The 14,635-nt window shown below is 31.9% G+C and overlaps 1 protein-coding gene across 1 annotated transcript in view; it reads right to left on the bottom strand.

Moving 5' to 3' along the window:
* Positions 1 to 10,778: 10,778 nt before the first annotated feature.
* Positions 10,779 to 14,635, bottom strand: part of Smp_210790 (putative z-protein (S1r protein)) — a gene marked incomplete at both ends in the record, with an annotated part of 5,159 nt that continues 1,302 nt past the window's right edge. The window contains 2 exons of the mRNA XM_018793323.1: positions 10,779 to 10,991; positions 12,645 to 12,808. Coding sequence (XP_018647847.1) covers positions 10,779 to 10,991; positions 12,645 to 12,808 — 377 coding nt within the window. The remainder of the gene's footprint in view (positions 10,992 to 12,644; positions 12,809 to 14,635) is intronic.

The raw sequence follows: 14,635 nt of genomic DNA, 5'->3' as shown, positions 1-14,635 counted from the left end.
CTATATTAAAAAAACTGATGAGTTCCATTTGTATTTTAGGTGATAATGCGCACTGTTAGCTAGTAGCATTTAACAAATTAAACAACACTTTATTATTTATTATAGTTTGATAGGTCTCTAACTTATAAAAAAAAGTGAAGAACATCTTTAGAAAATAGATTATAATAACCCATTGGTAGTTGAACTACATTACCTCATCAATTACCAGCAGTGTAAATCAGCAGAGGTTGATTATTTCTTAAAAAAAGAAATGTTGTTTTGTTAGTGTTGGACCGTGGTTATCAGTGAAAACTAGGGAACAAGGTTCGTTCTTTTTAGAAATCATTAGCTGTTTGTTAACCGAGTGCTGATGTTCACATTGGGACTTGAAAGAACAACTTTTCACTGCAGGTGCCAATATGTCATCCACTAAGATAGAGAGTTTATCTTTACCCATCTAACAAATCCTAAATAGGATGAGACATGAATCTTGGATTCAATTGCTAGACACTATCCAACTTTACTAAAATGCTTGTGGTTTAATATGCATAACAAAACAGTCCCGTCAGGTCAACAGGGACTAACCAAGTGCAGTCCTTAATATTAACAACGGGAAAACTCAAATATTTATGTACGAAACGTTGGTTATTTATACTTACCCGGATACAACAGAAATATCTTGAATAAGTTAATAATTGTTGTTACTTTCTAATTCTGGAAGTCAGAAAACTGAATTCGAAATTCTCAAATGAAAACATATCGATGAGTCCTGACATATTATTCGGTTTTATTAACGTAATTCATTAACTACTATTCTTTTAAAATTTGAGTTTTTAGTTTACCTTTTGACCTATTCACGTTTAGATTTGATTTAGATAGTATTGATTCTTCTGAACTATTAGGTTTAGTTATGGTGCTTTCATTGTCCTTCTAGATAACATCTTCAGTGCTTAATTCAGATATAAGTATCCATAAATATCTTAGTTTTAATTACCCATAGGAACGATTTACACAAGAGTTCAATCATCTAGTAAAATTCTTTTTTGTTCTATCTGTTAAATACTACGTATTCTTAACAGGCTATTGAAATTATATGCGTAGCTTCTGTTCAAGAATCTGTATATTACGATCTAACAGGTATGCGGAATAGTAATACCACTTGCTTGTTGGTTTGTTTCGTGAAGCGGTAGTCTATTGGTGGTGGCGTTCAATTTTCAGCCATTAAGTTCAAGGTTCTAAACCCATCCAATCTACTTTAGTTTAGGTAACCAGTTAAGATCATTGGCCTTCTCATGTATAGTGTGGTTGATACCCATTTACCTAGTGATTGAGTTTATTATTGCTATTGTTATTTTCGCAGTATAAATTGAAACCCTTGATTTAGGTTTAATTGTAGAAAATAAAAAAAACAACTGGATATATAAAACAGAGAAGAGAAAAAATATAACTGAATATAACTTGTAATCAATTTTATTACTTAGACTGACATCAATTAAATAACTACTTGAAGTTCAAAGGTCATTCAACAATATATCCATTCTAATTTGTCTCTGTCCAATGAAACCATAAAGAGTTTCGATATATCAACTGTTAACTTTAATCAATTTTAAGTTCTATCCAATTCACTCCATATTACTCAATCAAATAAATTGACACTTCATTGTTCTTATTTTCAACTTGGTTAAACCATACAACAAATTGCTTGCCTTCACGTACTAGCTTATGTTGAAACTTGCAGACAATTCAATACTAATATAATAATTCAACAGCAAAATGTTTCATATATCACTTGAATGTTTTAAGTTTAGTCAATTGAGAGTTTAAAGGTTACATTACCGGAATATTCTATTCCACTTCTAGAAAAATATCCCAATTATGTTGTACAACTGTACAACAATGTTTTTTAAGTTTAATTAAATGTAATTTATAATTAAATATGATCGCAAATTAATTAATCATTTAAAATCTATGCATAGTATTAGAATTCTATCGAGAAAGACTGAAACGGCCGTCCAGTGCTTTCAGGTTTTCCATGGCGGTCGAGCTTCAATTGACTCATCATCTCAACTATCGAAATCACTATAATATCTACAAAACCTCTTCTGATATTAAAAAAAGTTTATCAACTTACATTATATAGAGTTAAAAAATATGTATAGATCTTTATATGATTTGTTTAATTAAACTTAAATTTATATTTAAATAGTGTGTATCATTTAAATGAAATGAAAATAAACTTGAAATGAAATTTTATTTTCATTTAATGGTGGAGTATCAAAAAACAGTGAAAAAACGGGGGGTGGAGGAAAATTTTCTATCATTCAATGATTGATGAACCAATCAAATTACAGAATGAAAATAAATAAATAAAATTCTCAGAAGGGGGTTTTGTGGAGATTTCAGTAATTTTACATAGTTGAGATCATGAATTAATTGAAGCTAGACCACCATGGAAAACCTGGGAGCACTGGAAGGCCGTTTCGTCCTATTGTGGGACTCCTCAGCAATGCTCATCCACGACCTCGCCTCGCGAGATTCAAACCCAGGACCTATCAGTCTCGCGCCAGAGTACTTAACCTATATTTGATGTATGGTTAGTTCATTGATGCAAACTACTGAAGAGTCTCAGGTTAGGAATAAACAACTACTCAAATTCATTGCTGATTTTCATTGTTTGTCTAACTAAAGTTAGCCCTGGATGTGAAATACACTATTTTTAAGAAAAACTTATGACAGTACTATAAACTAAATAATTGACCATGATCAGTGTTAGTAACAAAATACTTGGGACGTTAGTACTTCTCCATAATGAGATTGTTGTATAACTAAACTGAATGTTGGAGATAAATTGATTGTTTACAATAATAAAGTGAAAGGTAAGTAAAACAACTTTCAGCTTCTTAAAACAAACAGCCAAAATTCCTTATAAATTAGTCAGATCCAGAGTACATGGTATTTAATAAACCACATCTGATTATGTTATGAAATACAATGATTTTAAGAGACAGTCTACTTATTTGGGATAATCGAAAATTTCCCAATCGGTTAGTTTGATCATTATTTATTGCAAAGAGGCAATGCATCACTCAATTGTGTTTGAATCTAAATGATTTGCTACTGTTGCTTTCTGTGGAAAGTTAAACAACGAGTAGTTTTATCTTGATTGGTTGTAAGTCTTAATGTAGATGATTTGAGCAGTTTTCATCTCTTTGAGTAGATTTACTACCATTATAAAAAAGTATTGGGTGATGTCAGGTTATTCATATCATCCAGTCACAAAACAATTTATCAAAGTAGTCAACCATTGCTAAATGCTTACTTATGAGTAGTGAGATAAAAGGTACAAAAAACATAATTGGCAACTATTTCGACACTATTTTAGTCATAGACTAACTTTAGCTAGTGAGACACTGAAAATCGAAAGAATATTTGATAACTATTTAGTTCCATTTTGTGACTCAATCGAAGTACGTACTCGAGATCTCCTTGGAGGAACTGAGCTTACAATCACCAGGTCTCACAATGAGCAAGTCGTATTCAGATCATTGATCTGAAGTCTAATGATTCATATTTCCAGCTATAGTTAATTTGAAATACAGTGCGACTCTCATGCAATTGAACTGATTGGTAGTTAAATAAGAATTAGGTCGATAATTTGAAGAATGTTGCGGGACTAGTAAAATGGAATGTGATGATAAAAGAATGAGAACAAAAAGTCAAACTAATTAAAGAATATGATGAGATCAGACCAAAAACAATATGATAGTAACAATATAAAATCAGATATTACTTAAAATACACAGTTCACATAATTTATAATGGTTCTAACTTAATAATAATTACGAACCAGATTTATTATAATGCTCAATAGGTTTTCGTATAAGATTAAAAGATCAGTGAAGGATAGTATGTATTTTATTAACAATTAAATAAAAACTTTCAGAAAGGGGTTGTAGTGATTGTCAAATTTCATCGATTACATGAATTGATCAATGTTAAACCACCAGTGAAATCCTAGAAGTATAGAACAATCATTTCGTCTCAGTATAAAACTACTCACTAGTGCGCATCCACAACCCTGAACATAGGAATCGAACCCAACAACTTCGGTCGTGCTCGTGAATACATAAACTCTACACTACTGAGTCAGCATCTAACAGTGTTAATGTCTAACTTCAATCAATCCACGATATTGAGCGATCAACTTTCATTGTCTTTGGTTGGTAACTATCTCACTCCCGACACGGTTTTTCTGCAGCAATCACGGCTTCTTACGTCTTCAACTAAAATCTGTTCTGTACAAACTGTTTTGTAACTTAACTCTAGTAATCTGTTTCCATGAAACTCAAAAACATACGATTATAACTCGAATTCTATCAACTTCAAATAATTTTACGGTAAAAGTATGAAATATGGATGAATCTATTAGAATACGACTCTTAGATTTTTGGGCAAGACTCAGATAACTTGGATAACGAGTAGTAGAAGTTCTTTTTCATACTGATCAAAATGTCTAAAATGATGACAAAAACTCATTTTTTGGCACCATGGGATAAAACTAATAATATCGAGGGTCTAAAATGGTCAGTTCTGTTTCTTTAGACTGTATGAATCGGACAAATTGAGACTATCTTTAAATCCTAACCCTAAACCCTTAGTTCTGAAAGAAACCATCACCTGGTAGCACTTTATTTTAAGGACGAGCTAATCAGATAGCGTCTGTTTTAATTTTGTGCAGAATACACTCGTCCATATGATGCAGAGCATTTTCACAATATAGTCGATATTAGTTTTTGACGGGAGCTCTAACCCTATACCCTTAATTCTAACGGTAATTACTTAACCCTAACTAGGAACAATACGAGGGCTTTTTGAAATATATTTTGGTACTTTTAAGTGTCTGAGAGAACAAACAAGCTAATGTACATAAAGACAAACTTATATGTCGTAATCTATAGAGGACACTGATAGATTTGTTAATTCTGTAAAATCTGTTCACATTGTAATAGTATTATTCTCTTTTCCATAAACAATCCGTTTATATAAACTATTATTTGATCGGTTAGGAACTAAAAATTCGTGAGGGTTATTATACAATACTTTACCGATTTTACGAATAGATCTAAATACCGTTCGATTGCATATTTGATTATAATGTTACAGTAAAATGAGTTGACTTCTTAATTTCTGACTAAACGATTTATAAAATAAACCTGAACTAATTATGAGACGCACCGCAAAACCCAATTGAATTACTATTTGTAATAATATCGATTGGTTCTCATTAAATGAAACCAAATAAATGGTTTGATTTTTCATTTTTTGAGTGATTGCCACATCCAATAATACAATGGATTTATATAGTCGAAATTGAACAACACTTTCTGAGTGAGGTTTATTCACGTTGAAGAACTTCAAAAACCAGTTATCAGTCGAGTTCTGTTCTAATGTGGAATATAATGACCGAAAATGCAGTGCTTTAACCATAAAATCACTGCTATTTTTTTAAATTATGAATACGTTCTACATATTAAAAGGGGTATTTTTCTTGGAAAATTTATTTGACAAGATGAATATGTTTACCCTTAATTGAATGAAAATATGGAAAAGAAGTTCTGTTTTAAATTTCATTTAAAACAAACCATACTCTTCGAAAATTATAATATTTACGTCATCTAGGAGCTATGACCAAGACAAAGGCAATGAGTTAGTTAAATGGTTGTGCCAATGTTAGATGGTTGCAGTTAATCGTCATGAAAGGTCTAAACTACATTTCTAGCCAGACTGCAGTTATTAGCTAGGTATATCTAGAATCTTGTAGAAACTGATACCCCTCATCGTTAATGGAGCTCGTCCAACCCTAAAGATTGGGGAGCGTGAGATCTGTTGTTACAAAATAATCAGAGTAAATATCTCAATTCTACGGGTGACCAGTCATAACCCAAATGGGTCAGTGGTCATGTTTGTGACCATGATACTTGTTGAAGAGTACTCGAATTATATGGAGAGTACTAGTTTCATGAATATTTTAGAAACATGCATTTCAAGTTTGCCAGCTATCATGAAAACTTAGTTATAACTTTCTCTCAGCTACCTTCAACTATCTAACAAAAACACATAAGTCTTAAGAAGAAAGACTGTTGCTAAACTAGATGGTCTTACGAACCCCGAAAATCTCTATACTTATCATTAAAGCCAAATGACACGACAACAAAGGAATACAAGCTAATTATTACTTAAAATCCGAGTTGTAGTGGCTAATCGTCCCCTCTATATGCTTCTATGTAAATATTAGTTAGTTGTTAGCTGTAGGTTATCACATCTATATTTGTATCAATGTTTTTGGAGGGCAACAGACACAAATTTGATAGGGAAAAGGTAGATATTATTGGATAGCTTGAAGAAAATCAGTAAACTTATGGAAGCCTGTCGCTACGATCACTCACCAACCAACAGATATCCAAAATAGACCCAAAGTCTTCAGCTATAAGAAATATGATACACAATTACAAAATTAGAATGGAAACAATGAAAGTGAATGTGCAAACAATGACAACCCAATTGTAAATAAAAACCAGAAAATTCCATTTCGATAGTTTAGGTTTTCAGTCAATTGTGTAGAATTGTTAATATGCGTTGACAATGTTGCCTACAAAAAGATTGAAGCTTCACGAATAAACCATTCAGAACAGCAGATATAACATCTCTATTCCGGGACATAAACATGTACTAAGTAAATGAATTATATAATAATAATGTTAACGAAATAATGGCAGGAGTTAACTTTAATTTGTATAGATTGGATATAGTTATTTTTCATTTAAATTGACTTTTACAAGTTTCTGGTACTGAGAATAATTGATACTTTACTAAATTAGTTAAATGTACATTATTGTTGTGACTTGAAACCAGGCTAATTGTCACGTGGTTTATTGCCAATCGAAATGAAACTTATACAATCTTATTACTGTACCAAATCAATGAAGTTCATTTGGTATCAGCAACCTAGAGTCCTTATTGCTCCTTTATTTTCCTAGCCCTTCCAGAACGCCAATAACGGCTTCCACCATGCGAATCATTTATTTCAAACATACCAGCCAAAAAGACTACATTACATCATAAAATAGGAAATAACATGCATACAAGATCAAGCCAAAAAGTGGCTGTGAACGTGGAAGACTGTAATTAATAAACTGAGTATAATTTAAGAATGGTAAATCGTATAATAGTAGCCTATGGATCAAAATAAAGCTGATAATAAGATATACCTTTTATTGATATGTGTGAATCAACATCTTACGTGGAAATGTGAGTAGACAGTCTGGTGAATGAGCAAACTTAGGTTATAACAACTCTATGTACCCTTAAAATGACTTCACATTTGTCACGATGCATTTATAGCATTTCCAAGTTCATTTTTTAATAATTTACAGGAGTCTCTGAAAATTATGCTTTTCATATAATCCATCGTTAAACGTTTTATCATTTGTTCTTTGTCCTGTGATGTCGACCAGATGTTCCACTTATAAACCCGTGATTGGGTTCTTAATTTTTAGTTAAGTAGTAATAACTTAGGGATGATGCTTGTCTACAATTTCCTCAAATCTAAATGTTTTGCCTGGATCGTGCGCACAGACAATTTACCTTAATGCAGTTCGTAAGAAATTATTCAGGCGGAGGATTGAAGACTGGAGAACCCAACTCACTCTATATGTTTAATACTTTCATCAACATATTTGGTCTATAATTGTTCATCACAAAAAAGCTTGGTAACTCAAATGGTATATTCAGTGAACGGATCATAATATTCATTTTCTATTCTCTGCCAAATCTTCATTTAACATGGTTTATTATTTGCTTTACATATCCACTGACCCTACTTATTTTAAACACTATTATCGTCTTTTTGTCGATAACTAACTGATCCCGAATAGGAAGAGATTCAGTATTCAATATTTTAGCTCCCTTACGCTTCTTATTTTAATTTATTCACTTTAAACATTATGTTGTGGATTTTTTTAAAAGGTGTTTTATGTTTATATTCTTCACCATTGAGAGTCAGTTAATGCTTTAACGTCCGATGTCAACACAATTCAACCCACTATGTGTTATTGTCAGAGCAACCGATTTTTGGTTATTCAGTGTTGACTAACTTATTCAGCAGTACTAGTTCTTAAATTAGATGATACTATAAGTGTACTTGCCTCACATTAAAGTTATCTGTACACGTTATCGGTAATAGATAACAGATTGAGGGGTTTTCCGAATTCCGACAAGCGTAAACTTCCTATAAGCAAACTAGTAAGAATAAGCCAAACACAACTTACGATTTTACTTCAAAGTTTGTCCAGTAATACGCTTATAAATAACCTTAAGTTTCCGAGTATCAATAAAATAACTCTTAAAACAAATCGCTAATGGTGTATTATTCCAATCAGATTAGAAAAGGAAGTTAGTAATTTATAATGGAGAAATTTCCTGAGATCGAACAAAAACGATATCCGAAATATCTTCTTTGTTCATTTGATATCACAATTAGATAATGACCAGAACATACGACAATTCATTATTTCGTAAATTTCAAAATTCATTATGTTGGTTGGTTAACAGAATATTGAATTGACTAAACGTATGAGTCTTGTCAGTTTTCTTAACAAACGCCTTAAATGTTACCTAATCCTCTCTCTCTCTCTCTCCCTACATTATAATACCTTAAATAAGGCGCTTCTTCACTACATATATTGATCAATGAAAATTCAATCAATGTGTATTAAAGTTTTACAAATAAATGTATAGGTGTGATTAAGTATGTTAATGGGTGATCGATTATGTTTACTCTAGTGCTCTTTTTATTTTTCAACGAATATGAAGTTTTCATTTTTGTAAAATAAACAATACATGATTACAATATTTCACCATCTTCATCATCAGCGGTAGTAATAACAACAATAATTGAGAAAGAAATCATTAGTCAATTAAGACTGTTTACAGTAAAAATACATAAAAGATTTAATTAATTTTTAAAGGATACAGTCAAGTATTGGATGTTTGTAATCAATAGTTAAAAATCTAAAAATATATTCATGTACATCTTTGAAGAAATTTATAATCCTGTTGAAGAATGAACACGTTTCACAATGATGAACTCAGCATATAAGAATAAGTAGTAATAGGTATACTATATAATTAGTTACTGTAAGATGAGATTTTCATTTACCTTAACCTTCAAGTTAGTTACACCTTTAAAGTTAATTGTATATTAGAGAACTTCTTTAGCATTAACCATAAATAGATGAGTTATCAAATATAAACAATACTGACAAGTATAGAATATAAGATAGCAAGTTATATCTGACTGCCTACAAGTTATGTGATTACAAATCCAAAGAGTTAGTAGGTTGAGCTACTCTGTATACACTAGATGCCTTTGTACAAGTCAGTAGGTTGATGTGTTCTCTTAAGAACAAATCATAAGTGAAACATTATAAACGAGGCACTGCATTGGAAAATCTCAGCCTATGTATCCTAGTATGGATCAAGAAAATCGTATATCTACTTGTGATTTCCGTGAATTATAACTTAAACTGCCACCGAAACCTTCCCACTGATTTGTTTTCACATTTGCAGTGGGTTTAGGTACACCACATGATGTGTATATCGTAAATGAACTGAACCGCATAAAATAATTAACAATACTTAAGTATAAGTTTTAATAAATATAGAATTGAATAGCTGCAAACTAATAAAGGGCTATGAATAAGTCTTAAGAACTTACAATGAAAACGGTATTTAAATAAATGACAGTTTCATAAATGTAAAATGATTCTTTCAAATGTTATTACAGTTTCCGGTCAGTATAAATTATACTATCAAATGAACATGAACTACTCCAGATAATCAGAAAATATGGATAATTAATTTTTTGGTAGAAAATGAGTGAAATTACTAGTTGATTTTACATGATTGATGAATTTTTCTAGTTTGGCAATCTGTCTTAAATGGTTAGATTTTAAAGTCTGAATCGAGGTTGACGCTCAGGATTGAGGGTTGGTTTATGTATATACTATAACTCATAATCCTAACCCTAACATACATTGAGGAGAAATATTATTCTACTTCGTACTTCTCATTCATAATGATCTTCACACTCAAGTGAGTTTTGCTTGTTTTATCGACAGTTTAAAGCCTTGTAAGTACTAAACAATATTTTATATATTAGACGTAATCACAATACAGTCGATATCCAATATGTTGGTTTGATATTTACTGTGAGACCTGAAGTCATTTTTTTCCATCTTGATTAATTTAGGACAATATTGGATTCGAACTAATTGTCTTTAAAAGAAGAGTAGTACTGGTTGAGTTATAAATCTTTTATTATTCAATAGTCTGACAAGATGTTAATTTTATCAACAGAAAAAAGGATAAGCAAAAAATATTGGAATATGCACATACACACACGAGTTAGTACGGTACATTTGTGTACTTCATTTGTATGATCAGTTAAAAAGCTAAGAGAAATTTAAAAGGATCAGAAAAACAGCAAAGAGGAACACAGCGACAAGGAAAGTGAAAGGGACAATTCAAGGGTAAAGTTTGTCAGTTTCTTTTCAATAGTTATGAAATTAGTAGTAGTAATAGTAGTTCATACGAAAAGTGGAAACAATTCACTCATGACTTAGTCATTAGCAGTTAAATACCGATAGATAAGTATGTGGTTTAAGTGTAGTGAATAATAAATATTGAAATCACAAATACGCTTATTTAATAGTAAATAATTACCGAACACAACCAATTAATCAACCTTGATTATGTTGTACTTCTTTTAAAAATCTTAAAATATACATAAACAGATTTAATATATCTAAGTATAGATCAACGCATGCCATAATATATTCTTCCGGTGAACAATGATGCATTATTCGCCAAGTATCATAAACTATGAATAAACTGAATAGACAAGCACCACCGGCTGCCATACATAATTCCAATAATGATGAACCTAGAAATAACTGTAAGGAGTGTTTAACAAAAAGTAGAGAGCAAAAATCAAGGAAAAAATACAGGGAATTAAGGAATAGTATAAAACACAGCAAAATTAGAGAGTAAAACCAATTATCAATTCCTATGGAATCGATGGATATCAGTGAAATTCTGGAGGCGCACTTCATTTCACTTGAAACTTGTCAGGAGGATATACCTACCTACTTGCCTAAATTCAAGTGTTAATGTTCACATTGGAACTCGAATTCATTACCTATCACTGCAAACGCCAACGTGCCATCCACTGAGCCATCGATTCCGGACAATAGTCATAACCTTGTTCAATGCGTATGATTTTCATGTCATTATTGATAAATGTTTAACTTATCACGTTGTTGATAATGAAAAAAGTGACTATACATTTAGGTAATCTGCATAGAATGCACATATGATTACAAAGACTAATCGAAATTCAGTAAAGAATACAAACGATAGGGTAATCCAAAAGTTGATTAGTAATGAGATGTCAACTATCAATGTTATTGTCATACTATAAACATAGCTTGATCGATTTGAAAACTCGATAAATTATCATTTAAAATTGGGCTGTACTAAAAAGCACTACGCAATTATTGTGATATCACTAGGGAAACGAATTAGAGATCATATGGAGTATGTTTGTATTGAATAATCGCTGAGTAGTAAATAATTTTGTGCTAGCCTAGTCTTTAGTTCTAATTAAATTATATCGATCAAGTAGCAATGTGATCACTACTACAAGTGACTCGAGATCTCAATATGCTGCTTTAGCGTCAGGTGGTTGGTGGCAATCGACAGGAAACTCTGAATTTAGGTTCCGAACTAATTGGTACTTGTCAGCAAGGCGTACCTGAAATCTTGAGCGAACTGATGCCTTTAGTAAGATTCAAACTGACGTCCCCAGCTTAACAGTTTGATACGTTACTGCCGAGCTATTCAGGCCACAACTAACCTGCTGCAGGATCGAGAGGATATGTTCGTATGGATAAATGAAACTTTTGAACTCTAACGTGAAATCAATCTTAATACTAATAAATGACTGATCTGACAATCGAATTTTAAGAAATCTGAAGCTCGACAGTTAAGGAGTCCTAGACAGTCTATGGTAGCTTAATGAATAAAACATTCATCTTAAAACCAATAACTCGCTTGATCTAATTCAGTCTGAGCATTTAAAGTGGTATCACTAGTCCTCATACGTACAAAGTGGCACAAAGTTAAGTACATAAACATTATATGTGATAAATCAGTTAGATTTACATAAGAACTACCATATTACAGTTGCGTCTCAGGTTAAAGCTAATGTGAAAAAAATAAATCACCTTATAAATACTTATATCCAATATTATTAAGGTAGATTTTCTAAACGGAGATTCTAGTATATTTCAGAGGTGATTCCCATCACAGATTGATGTCTAGAGAAAATGAGCTCGATAACATGTGAGGCTATGAGTAAACAGTTACAGAGTCATAAATCAAGATGAAATATCTATCTAGTGTCCCTATATCTCCGTAGTTCTACAGTTGAGGCTACATTTTGTCTCAAAAGACCTCATAATGTTGATAGTATGATGGAGGACTTAGTACATATGGGTATTTCAATGATAGATTATGTTAAATAAACAATGGGGATGTCAACTTACGTTAATTGGTCCAACCAATAGTAAAATGAGAAAAGCAACTGATAATCCTGCACCCCATTTACTGAAATCTTTCTTAGAATTCAGTGTATACAACATTAAAGACATGACAACTATGGTGGTCAGTATAAATGCTTGAAGTACAACAGTTGCAGAATATGTGATCACTTGAAGAGTGAAATAAAACAATTAAAAAGTAAGTCACCAATAATAATAATATTAATAATAATAATGGTAAACCAATAATTACTCTAATAAATGCTAAACATTTGGATACAGTAGGAGATTCCTGGGGCAACATAAACTAGTTAATATGAATTTACATAAAACCAGATCAAAGGGATCGCAGGTTTACACAATTTCTAATAAAAAAGCACACAATTCGCAAATTTCAGCTATGCCGAAATGCCAGAGTTTGGTTGATATGACCTTGATGGTGGTTTTAACAAACTAATTGTAAGAGCTATAGATAATATACATGGCATCAATTCATGAAGACACTGGTTATTGTACTGGGCCATGTAAGCAAGTGCAGATTACCTAGTTGGGATCCGCTTGATTATTTTAACCGATGGTTAGAGACTTTGGGTGACATAACTTAAAGTCATTTGCAATGGCGCAAATGCATTAATTCTTTGTCTTCCCTTAGATTATAAGTGTCTAAATTCCTCGTAAAAGTTTTTCCATTTCACTAATTTATATTCGCTAAAATCATACCTTTATCGCATAAGCTTTCCTATAACCCGTGATACTACTACTGCTCTGGGATTTAGCCTGACAATGTCATCTCGTTATGCTAATGGGTTGTGATAACTTGCAGCGATGCGGACATGTACTAGATTCAATGTTGCGTTTGACTGACTGACACATTAATTCGACAGTTGTTGGAAACTACCTCAGTAAGCAGGACTTAAGAAATGATGAGAACGACAGAATTTTCGAAACCATACGATTACATGATCTCTTTAAAAGCTATTTTAGATAATCAGACAGCTTAAAATACTGAAATTATTGGGATTTCTAAAGACACAGAATCTTGGACTCTATTTCCAATAGGGCAAAACCTAACAAACGTAAAATGAGCATTGCGAAAACTCGTATTTAACTAAATTAATGTACGTAACAGGATACTGAACTTGAGTACAATTTGCTATATGATATTATCAAGTATAAAGGTGATCGAAACATTGAATGTAACTACGGCAAACGGCCTAGTGAGCCACTTTGATATTTATTGATAATAACAACTAATTAGAAATAAGAGTCTGAACAAATTTTCTGTCTTAATTTGATCATTATAACCTACCGTTTCGTTTTTCCACAGGACTGTCTGCCAAAATAATAGGCATGGGTGACAAATTTATTATTCATTTAAGACACATGTTTTTGGCGAAATTGCGCTTTCAGAGCTAGGTAGTTGAAACGTGAAGCGTTCATTATCTTTCTAGATAAAACCGTCAAGGGGGAGTCAATGGAATATTACGTATTTGCGTAAGACAGACAGCTGACATGGCGTTTCGGGTTCAAACGATAAATGGCAAATTATAAGCGAGGAACGTTATCAGAGGAGGTTGATTATGCACCTGGTCAAGACTATAACCTGCATATCGTTATCTAGTTCAGGTAGGATAAATACATAGATACCCATGATTAATGTACATTAACGAATGGTTTTGTCAATTAAAGCTTCCTGATCTTTTCTCCGTCATTTTACTGGAACTGATCATCGGTATAAAAAGCGTGAGCATTATGTAGCTAAAAAGATGAACGTTACGGATCGTATCCTTAATAGTCTTTTCCACTATTTTTAATAGACGACATTAGCGTATGATTCAATGATAAAAATTGAAATCAATAAAACATTATTTCATTAAAAAATTAACAATCAATCGGTAATATATAAGAACTCTCGTCTAAATTAGAACGAATAGTTTCACAGTATTTGAGCGCCGAGTTGATGTAAGACATTAAATAGGAATAATATATTGTAAAAT

Source organism: Schistosoma mansoni, chromosome 1 (genome assembly GCF_000237925.1).
Source record: "Schistosoma mansoni strain Puerto Rico chromosome 1, complete genome".
Classification (NCBI taxonomy): domain Eukaryota; kingdom Metazoa; phylum Platyhelminthes; class Trematoda; order Strigeidida; family Schistosomatidae; genus Schistosoma; species Schistosoma mansoni.
Note: the sequence above shows the minus strand (reverse complement) of the source record. Positions and strands in the feature narration are given on the sequence as shown.